This window comes from Plectropomus leopardus, chromosome 12 (assembly GCF_008729295.1).
Source record: "Plectropomus leopardus isolate mb chromosome 12, YSFRI_Pleo_2.0, whole genome shotgun sequence".
NCBI lineage: Eukaryota > Metazoa > Chordata > Actinopteri > Perciformes > Serranidae > Plectropomus > Plectropomus leopardus.
The window spans coordinates 33651556-33663441 of record NC_056474.1 but is presented as its reverse complement, the minus strand read 5'-3'; the positions used below and the strand labels follow the sequence as shown (position 1 = coordinate 33663441).

General features: G+C 40.4%; 1 protein-coding gene across 1 annotated transcript; it reads right to left on the bottom strand.

Moving 5' to 3' along the window:
* Positions 1 to 4666: 4666 nt before the first annotated feature.
* On the bottom strand, positions 4667 to 11609 carry LOC121951951 (proenkephalin-A-like). The gene is made up of 3 exons (XM_042498451.1): positions 11390 to 11609; positions 10291 to 10437; positions 4667 to 5388 (listed from the first exon to the last, which is right to left on the bottom strand). Exons 2-3 carry the CDS (start codon positions 10432 to 10434, stop codon positions 4789 to 4791), a joined length of 744 nt encoding a protein of 247 aa, XP_042354385.1. The 5' UTR covers positions 10435 to 10437; positions 11390 to 11609; the 3' UTR covers positions 4667 to 4788.
* Positions 11610 to 11886: the final 277 nt, after the last annotated feature.

The window sequence follows — 11886 nt, the reverse complement described above, 5'->3', positions numbered from 1 at the left end:
CGGAAAATGCCAAAAAGCGCCCCTTTTGTGGCGCTTTATGCGTAAGATCCCAACGCCATATGCCACCTTTCGTGTCTGCATGATATGTCCCTAAATGCTGACAGCTGAGACAACGACATCTAGGTCTGGCGAGCCTAGGAGCTCACTCAGTATTCTTAATTTGATTAAAAAGACAATTAAAAAGAAGTAGCCAACAATATAGAAAGATGCAAAAAAGGACATATTACAGTGCACAAGTTTAAGGAGCTGATGGGGTCACTTATTTCACTTATTGATTGATTGACTGATAAGCAAATCAGAATTGCACTGGTCGGCACAAGCCATGAAGTGCTTTAGACTATAAGCAGAATTATGAAGATGATTCTGTAGGCTATTCTGCTGGGAGCCAATGAAATAATATCAGTACCAGAGCAATATGTTAGCATTGCCGTGTGCATGCAACAACTGGTTTCTGCATTGTAAATGACTTGGAGCTGTATGACTGCTTGTTTGGTTAAGTCTGCAAATAGAGCATTACAGTAGTCTAACCTGCCTGATAGGAACACATGTACCAGTTTGTCAGAGTCAGTTTGAGATATGAATGCTCTAAGTTTTTTAGGCAGTACAATGCTGTTCTTGTGAAACTGGTAATTTTTAAAAATTAAGATCAGTATCGAAAGGCTTCTGCAAAGATTTCTGATTTGCTCACTGTGTACCAGAGACAGAGATTCTAAATGTGGTTAAAAATTTTCTGTCTGTGACTTTTAGGACCAACTAGGAGTATCTCTGTTTTGTCTGTATTCAGTCGTTAAAAGCTTGGACATCACTCAATTATCATCAATAGTTTTCTAATTTGTTAGAACCCAGATTTATTAGATAATTTATGATAATTAATCAATGCCTGTGTTTAAAGAGTGACTATTTCTACAACACATAATTGGCTGGACTGATGAGCACCTCTACAAACATACAGTACAACCAGCAAACCTGATGTATGTTCGTGAAAATTGACACTTTTGAAGAGTGTTGCTTGAAGGAACAGTGCGACCTTTTTAATTTATGCTTCTGCAAAATGTTTCAGTTGTCTCCATGGTAACCAGACAAAGCCTACATTTTTTTACAGTCCTAGCCTGCTTTTGTGCTTTTAATGTCTTATGTATGTGGTTTACATTGTAATGTTGTGTGCATTTTATTATGTATTTTAATTTTTGATCTTTCTTGACTTGTTAAGTGTCTTTAAGTTTCCTGAAAAGCACGCTACAAATAAAATGTACAATTGTTTTTTATCATTTTTTATCATTGTATCATTCTGTTGTCTTTTGTAAAGTGTAGGCCTAATTTGCGCACACATCTGTCTAATATCGGACAAATATGTAGATTTTAGCTTATGTTTTTGTTTAATGTATAACCATATATTGATTGATCAGCTCAGTCTGTCTGTGAGCGGCAAATCCTCCTCACTCTTTACTGGAAAATAAAATCAATAAATACAAACACTGTTGATTTTCTCCTGTGGCACAGACAAAAAAACATTTTCAGTTTCAGTAAATATCTGCTGTCAGTCGGCCTGGTGACTGACCAGGAGTGGCAGACCATGGTGGTGGTTACTATTTAAAAAAGGGGACCGGAGGAAGGGCAGTCAGACAGCGGCACAACATTAAAATATCCGGTTACTTTTCAGAATAAAACAGTCTGTGTTTACATCTGGTCGTATTTCACTGAATAATTACTGTGAGATCTTCTTGGTCTCGCCACTCCAGCTGATCTGGCAGTGCTGTGCCATGCCAAACTAAAAATGCAACCGGTGGGAATTGGCGGATGAGGGAGCATGGAGCAAAACCACAGCGGAGCTGTAACTCAACGCATATGCAAGCGATGGAAATCCTAGGTTACCTTTGTGAGGCTGCTGGAGATGTTGTGGAAGTTTGCCCATCCAATCCATGTGCATTAGGTCCCTGTATAACCAAAGTAAGAGCTGGGTCTGCATATTCGGCGTAAAGTCAAAAATGTTCCTGGTGGGTGCTGGCCTCTGCCAGGGTTGTCTCTTGTCACCGATCCTGTTTTTGATATTCATGTGTTGTGGGTCCTGGTTGCTATGATCCTGCTTGACGCGACCTTCTACTGCCATTATTATGCGTCATGCCACCACCATCAATATATGCACGGGACTCCTATCAACACACACAATATTTGCGCGTAAACATCACATACTATCATAGAGTGCATTTAGAAATTTTACACCTATCACTATTGTAATATAGCATGCTATTGTTACCGTTATTGCATTGCATCTCTCCCCCTCTCTTCCTCTCTCTTTCTCTCTGTTTCTCTTTCTTTTTTGTCATTATTATTATTTAACTGTTATTTACGTCATCTATTGCATGTCTGTCCGTCCTGGAAGAGGGATCTCTCCTCAGCCGCTCTTCCTGAGGTTTCTACCATTTTTTTCCCCCCGTTATAGGTTTTTTCGGGGGAGTTTTTCCTTATACAAGCAGGGTGTCTGGGCTCAGCCTTAGAGGGAAGCTGTGGAGCTCAGTCATCTGGGAGGGGCTTGAAGTAGAGCAGCTGCTTCTTTGCGTTGAAAAGGGCCAGTTGAGGTGGTTCAGGTGTCTGATCAAGTTGCCCTCTGGTCACCTCTTGCTAGAGGTGTTCTGGGCACGTCCAGCTGGTAGGAGGCCCTGAACACACTGGAGGGATTACATATCTTGTCTGGCATGGGAACACCTCAGGGTCCCATAGGAGGAGCTGGAAAGCAGTGCTAGGGAGAGGGATGTCTGGGGTGCTTTCCTCAGCCTGCCCCCACAACCTGGCTTTGGATAAGCGGACGACAATGGACAGATAGTTGGAACTATAAAGTGTCACGACTACTGTAGCAGACAGAGGCACACTGTAGTTAGCACTGGTTAGCACAGTGTCTCTCTCCCACCTGATGATGAAGCTGCCAGGGGTCAGGGTCCTGAACTCTTCCTCACCTGTCATGCGAAGCCATGAATTGCATTGTGGTTTCACTCTCATCTGTATAATAGACTAATGGTCATAATTGGGTTTAAAATTAGGTCTATCTATTTCATCCTCATCGACCTCGCTGTTTCTTCCTGACTGGCTCTGACTTACACAAAACATTTAAAATAAACTTAATATGTGGCTGAGTGGATAAAGCAGGCGCCCCATGAATGACGGCACTGTCCTTGCTGCAGCGGCTGCGGGTTTGAGTCCAGCTCGCAGACCTTTGCTGCATATCATTCCCTCTCTCTCCCCCTTTCACACTGTTGAGCTGCCCTATCTAATAAAGGCAAAAATGCCAAAAAAACACAATAAAATATGGTATTATCTTATAATAATATATATATATATCTTAATAAGTCCCTTCCCTCTTTTAGAACAGACAGACAAGATCATTTAGCAGCCCATTGTAGGGAGGATTTCAACCTGTTGTTTTTGCATTTTTTCACTGAGATCTCAGGTTTTATTTACTCTTGGGCCCAAGACAGACTAAAAAAAAAACCAAGCTAAGGAACACTCGAAGGAACTCAAAATTCAAAGACACTGATAACCTGAAGGAAATTGCAAACAAGAGCATTTTGGTCCAGCAATGGATTCCTTTACTTGCGTGGCAAAAGGCAAAAAAAAGGGTGGAATACTAAATTCAAATTTTGGTGAGTTTGGTTTACATTTATTTGTGTTTATTTTTGTTTTATTATTTGTGTTAAATGAATATATTTTGTGTTTTGAACGGAAATGAACAGCACAAAAAGTAATTTTATGGCCTAAATAAAAAATTGAAATTTAGTGTTTGTGTGTGTTTTTGTGTGGGCTGGAGGTCTTGTTCTTTTCTCCAGTAGAGTTTGCTACAGACCAATCTCCTTTTCAAAACCTAGACAATTTTACAAATTCTCTCACCAGTGTCCTCTTACAGAGATTAGTTGATGAAAATGTTGATTCTCTCATCAGCTCCATTTATTTTCACAGTTATTATAGTTGAATCCCAGCAATTAAGCATACCAGCAGCAGTCAGCAATTTGAAGACACTTTTGGATGTCAGACTACACATGCTGCCATAACTATTAGATTGAGTTTCAAGGCTGAAAAGAAACAATCGTGACCTTGCGTTTATATTCTGATTTACAGGTGACAAGGTGTAATTATAACTCTCTCCTGATAACAGGCCAGAATGAGACATCAGTCTAGGACAGTGCACAACAGATATGTGCACACCCCAGTAAAGATGGAAATACAACATGATCTATCACTAAGTATCAGGTATCATGTCCAACTCATTCTACAGTGTACGAAGTGTCAGTGCATTAATGATACAGGACAGTGTTTCCAGGACTGATCTGTCCTGTCACTTTTGTTAGAGAAGCAGTTTTATGGGAAGCACGACAGCAACACATTTGATGTTATATGGCGTGTCCATGTACTTGTACAGCAAGTATATGCATATTTGAATGTCTGAAGAGCCCTTGACCTGTGTGCCCGACCTCTGAAACATGAAACCTTACACACATACACACACACACACAGGCTTGAAATCATGCACTCGACCAACACACCTTGATCAACACATTCTTTTAATAAATAATGTCATCAGGAAAACCAAAAACAGACCAAATGATTAGTGTACATCTGAACAACATATGTTTATCTTTTTTGTCATTACAAGAGCAAGTGAATCGATGACGTTGGCAGCAGCACATTATACAAAGCTGAGGAGGGGGGAGAGGGCGGCAAGTCTAGATTACAAGGTGATTGGTTGAAGAGAGGGAGTTGGAGGGGATGGGGGCTGTGAAGGGTCATAACTGTGGCGTTCTAGTCCATGAACCCCCCATACCTCTTCTGTAGCTCGCTACCGTTCTCCCAAACCCGTTTCAACACCCCCCCACTCTTGCTGCTGTCCACCAGCCACTCAGGTCTGCCCACACGCCTCATGAACCCACCATAGCGCTTCTTGAGCCCACGGCCTAACACTGCCTCCAGCAGGTCGCCCTGTGTCACCCCACCTTCAGCCCGACGCATGAAGCCTCCGTACCTCTTCACCGCCTCGCCACCCGGGCCGTCCCTCTCGCCACCATGTTTAGCTGCCTCATTGAGAATCTTTAGGATCTCCAGGCGAACCTTTTCTTCCTCCTCCTGGTTTCCAGGATCCTCTAGTACCCCCTCTGGAGAGGATGAGCGACGAGACATGAAACCACCATAGCGCTTCATGAAGCCGCCGTACTTCTTGGCCAGTTGGTGTTCTGGTGATGTTGCGTCCTCATCGTCGGCTGTCATGGCACTAGCTGCTTCCTGCTCTTGCTGTTGATGGGGGTCAGGATTCATTGGAATATGGTTTTCATGCTCCAATAGGAGGTCCTGGCACAGGCGGAGCTTCTGGCTGTCCAACCCACCCTCACACTCAAGAGAGCATGTCTGAAAAAAATCAAAATAATCTTCATGACTTTTTACAATTAATCTCAAAAATACAACACTTGCCTGTTATGACGCGCCATCATGCTTTGATTAAACACTAGTGCCTAAATAAATGAGGTTTTATCATTGTCTACATTATTACAACCTGAAGTTGATCTGTTCTCCTCCTGAGAATGAAATGAGAAGATGAATGTTAATGCTATCTTTGTGTGATATGTCCTGCAGCTGGAGTCATATATTTGGTATATAGGTGTAAATTAAGAATCACTTTTAACTTATTTTGTTCAGTTTCATCTGAAGACTCGTCATCACTAAAGATTTGCTGGCGTTTTTATTGTTCTTCTGCTGGTTCAAATTGTTATGTTTAGTACAAAAGCAAGGTCTGCATAACAGCTGTGTATCAGGTTAATAATTCAACTGTCACTCAAAGAAACATATTTATGGCATTATGACTGTTTCTGTGGATTTCAAAGTCTATTGTTGAGCTTTTAACCAGAGAATTATATATTCTTTTGTTAGAGCTTTCAGTCACCAGTGGGGGTGCTCCCCTGTTAAAAACCACTGACTGACAGTGACTATGTTGATTCATTATAGTTGAGTGAGTTGAGTGTTAAATTAATTGAACATGTATTGTACATGTTTTGTTTTGTGGTTTTACGAGGCACTACATGTTGAGTATTTGAGAACATGTTGGGAAATATAGTCAGCTCCTCATGGGAGGAGCGCGGTACAAGTTGAGTTTAAACCATAACATTTACTAGGCAAGAAGAGACACTACTGAGTTCCTTTTTGGGAAATGTAGGATCCACTTTTTGAATCCTGACGGACAAACAGTCAGGATGTACTAGCCTCTGCTGCTTTTTATATGATTCTCTTTAAAATATCCCTTTCATAAGTTCCCCTGTTTTATGCAAGTGCAACACTAAATTAAATGAGAAATGTACAGCACTTTTCTAGTTGTTCAACCTCTCAAAGCACCCTCACATTACTTGTCACGTTCTCCCATTCACACACATTCACACACTGCTGGCCAACGCTACCATACAAGGTGCCACCTGCTACTCAGTTTTTACACATTCACACACACTCACACACTGATGGAACAACCACCAGGAGTAATTAATGGTTGATTATCTTGCCCAAGGATACATAGACATGTGGACTGAAGGAGCCAGAGATCAAACTGACCCTCTGATTAAAGGACGACCTGCTCTACCTCCTGAGATACAGCTGCCACTGGTTGTGGAATATCCCTTTCAGATTAATATTGATCATCTCATGTCACTCTAACAAACAAAAGAAAAAAGCATATTTCCATATTTATTTCTAAAAAAAGAATTCAGGAATGTTTTGAGACATTAAAGGGGGAACATTCAGTTAAAATAAGGTTAAAAGCTAACTTTTATGTCTTTGAAGCCAAATGAATTCTTTCCTTTATTCTAAAAGTATTTATGAATGACAAAAAGAACAAAAATAGAGCCATGATTCAAAGCTAAAACTACCAACAATTAATTGATATACTGAAAATGAAAACCAAGGAGATAATGAATTCGTTTCACTATCTAATTTTAAAACAATTATTTAGAATAATTTCAGGTTCTAGCTTTCGGTTTTTGGACGATTTGTCAGAAAAAAAACAAACTGTTGGAAGATGTCCTGTCAACCTTTAGGGAATTATGATGTGCAATTTATTAGGCCTGTGCCCAACTAAGAATTACATCAGTCAAATCAAATTTGGCTTTTCAGTAAGAATCTTCGACTTTTTCTTGGTTTCCCATAAAAAATTTTAAAGTCTGAATAGGGCTCAAAGCCAGAGACTGTATCAGATTAAGTTGCTGTGAGCTATAAATTTACCACTTCTTCACCTTGCGGTCTCTCTCCCTCTGCAGTGCTGCCTGCATGTCTGCAACAGCAAAGAGTAGTGTAAAAGTCAAGAGCACTCACTCCGCAGCAAAATCTGGGGACCAACACGTCCCCAGACCTACACTGGAAACAAAAAAAATGGCTGACTCGAAGCAATCGCAGTCGACTGAGGATCTCCTACTGACCCTAACCCTAACCCTTTATTTACCAAATTACAATGAAATGCCACTTTAAAAATGCCTTTGAGACTGAACTGAGAACATGAGTGAATTTTATGCTGTATGAGTTTATTATAATTTCTCTGTCAGGTGCATCGTGGTAAAATCATACAGAAGAAATTAAAATTCCATCTAGTTTTTTTTTTTAATTATGTATTCTATGTGGCTCACCATAGTCACCAGTTGATTACAGCATGACAATAAAGCTTGATGAATTGTTGCTTAAATTTATATGGAGACAGAAACACAAAAAGCTCTGCCATTTATCTTGTGTACGTTGATTGTGTTCAGATGGAGAAGAACAGAAAAAGACGACATGAGCGAGAGAAAGTCAACGAGGGAGAGATTACAAATGTGAACAGATGCTTTGTGAGAACACTGCAGCCTGTTTGATCTATGATATCACTCATTTACTCTAACAACTATAGAAAAACAAAAAACAATTTCTCTCTTGAAACCATCTTTCCCTGCCTGCTCCTCAGCCACTTGCACAGCATCCTATTCAGCTAATGGAAGCCTCCCTGCTTAAAGCTTTGTGTCCCGCATAGCTCCACCCACTTATCCCTGTCATCCTTTAACTGGGTGAGTCCATATAACCCCGGTGGTAGGAGTCCAATCAGACTAAAGGCATGTGCTGGGCCCTGGGGGGGCTGCGCACTGCCACCATAACCTGCTCCCAACCTCAGATGTTTCATTGGATTTCACTTATGTGCTGGCAGGGAGGAGGATTCTTGCTGAGCTTTCAGCGCCTCTGGCTGATGAAGACAGAATTAATGACGAGGAAAATTGAATTGAGGACATATTGGCGCCTCAGGGGCTGAGAGGTTGGTGGCAGCAGCTCCCTCTGGGGACCATCATAGGAAGTGTACAAAAAGTCATGATTGCTTTAAGAAGGAAAAAGGGACAGCAAAGACCAGATATGGACACAGTTCATATTTGGATGTGCTCTAATATGTTTAGTCTTTACTTGTGCTTTCCCTCCACCCAGCAAATCACAGGTTTGATAGTGCTGACACATTTGTGCAAGGTGTAAAGAATTCTGGGAACTCAATCCATGTTCTGTGAGTCTGAGAATGTCAAGGCATTTCCAAAATCTTTAACATCTTTTCTCTCAATTGTTTAAAAGGCTGGAAATCATGATTTGTCTATACGTCTACTTTTAGTCCTCTGACACTTACATCGCTGTCTCTTTTGAAAATTACGTGGATCAATGAATTTGCATCAATTAAGCAAAAATGCTGATAATGCAAAGGCACAAAGGAGAGCATGAACTCAGTCACACATCATATGGAACATGTCATAAACAGAGAAAGGGGGTATGGGATTAAACAGAAAAGAGGAGGGGACATGAAAGCAAAAGGGGAATATTTTTATAGTTTTTTTAAGTAAATTTTCCAGATAATTTAGTCTTTTTTCAAACTTTATTTTTTGTGTTTTCTATGTATTTATTTTTCTATTTCTTCTTCTTCTTCTTATTCTTATTTTTGTTTGATATATTTTTTTCATACTTTTAACTATTTTCTTGTTAATTTTTTGGGTCATTTCTTTCTTTGTTGCTCATTGCCTTCTTTCCATGTTTTTATAGAAATCATCACTTCCTCAGGTTTCAAAGGGTTAAGCAAAGATATGGATTTTGCAGAGGTACAAAGGAGAGTGTGAACTCATGAACTCATTGACATCATATCGGAAATATCATAAATAGAGAAAGGGGTTATGGGATGAAAAGAGAATGAGGGGAGGAGTGAAAAGAAATGACAGAAAAAAAAAACCTACCAGTGTGAAGTGCTGCTTGAAGCCTACAAAGCAATATTAGCAGGATGACAGCTACAGATTGGTGGTGTAGGTGCAGAGAGGAAATGGGAAAGGAGAAGGAATGGAAAGTTCAGAGGGATGAGAGACAGAAAAAACAAATAAAGGAAAAGAGGGGAGCATGGGAAGGATACAGAAAGCAGAGCATGAAAAGAAAAACTGAGAGGGGGATGGACAGAGTACTAAGGATCAGGCCTCAAGACAAAAAATAATAAAATGGTGAAGTATTTTCAAAATGACTCAATATTTATTTTGCCTCATATAGCCTATGATAATGGCAGACTTTGTTAACCCTGTGAATCCTGAGCAAATTGACTTAATTTCTTTCAAAAACATGGTTAAAATGCAATGAGCAACAAAAGAAGTGACCCAAGAAACAGCAAGAAGTAAGTGTAAAAGGACAAGAAAAATACCTAAAAAAATTGATTCAAATTTTTTTTTTTTTTTAAAGAAAAAGTGCTTATTTTTTCTTTTATAATTCTGTCACAATTTCAAATATGTAATAATACTAATTATAATAATAATAATAATAATAACTAATAATGTAGTTTTTCCCTAGTTAATGTCTAATTTCTTGCAATTTGTGGGACATTTCTTACTAAGTTGCTCATTGCCTTTTTACATGATGTTAAAAGAAATGGCACCAATTTGCTCAGAGTTCAAATGACTTGTGAAAAGCTTCTGACAGCAGCATAAGAAAAGTGATGTCGCTCCAGCTTTCAGAGGGGTAAGGGGAAGCCCAGCGCTATCATTAGTTGGTCCCTGGATACATTACAGCTGATAAAATGATAGGCTTCTTAAATGACTTCATGAGGAGGAGAAACCAGACTGCTGTGCCTGTTCATCACACTGTTTTCTTTATTTCTTTAGCTCATTTCGGATGAAAATGAGCAGAGGAGAGACACCAGACTGTCTCTGTCACCTCACTCATCTCACTTTATCAGTCATTTTTGTCTCTGTGCTGGAAATATTCATCACTTAATAATAGTAATAAAATGTTTTGTGACATTACCAGGGAGGAGAAACTGGACTGCTGTCCCAGCAGACGGTACACACACAGTGCACACTCCTTCTCGCACTCCATTCCAACCACCAGCGACACACACGCGCCCAGAACCACCATCCACACGCAGCTGCTGTGTACGGGGGAAGCCATAGACTGACGACACACAAAGACAAAAACACAAACAGAACAAAAAGTCACATTGTCAGCATTATTTTAAAACGGGTAACAAAGTCATTTCTACTTCTAACACTGCTGATGTTACTACTGCTCTTCTTATTATCAGGCGGGGCCAGCATTGTTTTTTTATGGATCCATAAAGCTTTGAAACACATGCTTCCACTCCATTTTAACTCTGAACTCACATCATCTTGCTACTTGTTTGCAGAATATTGTTACTCCATATTCCCTGAATCAGAACTGAACTGGAAAAAAAATGTCATTTTTTACAATGCACTACAGACATAGCATAACCTGCAACACAACTTAAGCTCCCACCATCTTCCACCATTAGAGCTGACTAAATGCCTAATTTCCAATCTAGTTTTAATTGAGTGTAAATGTTTTTAATCAATACATCTACACCACACTATTTTCATTATCCTGTATTTTTATTTTTTGCTATTATACATTGCTATTCTTGTTTGTTGTTTTGTATGATTTTATTTCTATTTGAATTGTTTGCTGACTGACTGTTTTAATGTCTTTGTTGATGCTCAGCATAACTAAAACTGAGGGTCTCATTCTATTGACTTTCTGAGTCCTAAATAAAGGTTTAAATGAATGACTACTGATTCTGATTCTGCCACTGCTGTCAGATTCTTACTGTGTCAAATCAATCATTAACACATGTAGGAGATGTGCAGCATGACATGAAAAGTCCTGAGGAGTATGTGCCTGCTGGATGCTGCGCATGCTGTCAGTTTGTGACTGTAACAGCAGCTGTAGTCAATGGATCAGTAGGAGTAGTCGCAATAACAGCAACATTAACTGTATATTAGTAGTAGCTGTAGTAGTCGACGTAACAGTGATTGAGTCATACTAGTAATAGTAACAGTAGGCTAGCAGCCGCGGTACTTTGGTGTAAAGGAAGGAGTGAGTATCTTACCTCTGTTTTTTTCAGTGATTCTCAAGCTGTTGTATGCTTTCCTCGGCCGCGCGTGCCCTCTGGGGTACCGGCGGAGTGGGAAACTGTTGAGAGTTGCGAGCCTGTGCACCCAATATATGTGTGTTGCACGCGCGTGATGGGCAGAGCGGTAACGGTTCGGCCAATCAGCAGTCACACATGCACGCAGCCCGTTCTCTCCTCTCTGTCCGCCCTCTTACTTCGATTTTCAGTGACACAAAGTGTAGTAGGCAACCGGACCGGACCGCGGCGGTCAGCGTGTCACTCGACAGAGACAAACGCACACACGGCTGTTGAAGTCCTGCAGAGTCCGGTGAGATGCTGCAGCCGCTGACTGTGCCTTGTTAAAGTACTTTTTGTGGCTTACGTCACCAATGAGGAGGGGATGGAGGGGTTAATAAGCGTGACGATGTGACGTGACAGCCCACCCCCCAGCTCCTGTAAGGCACTCATATGTCATGTTAGCATTATGCATTATG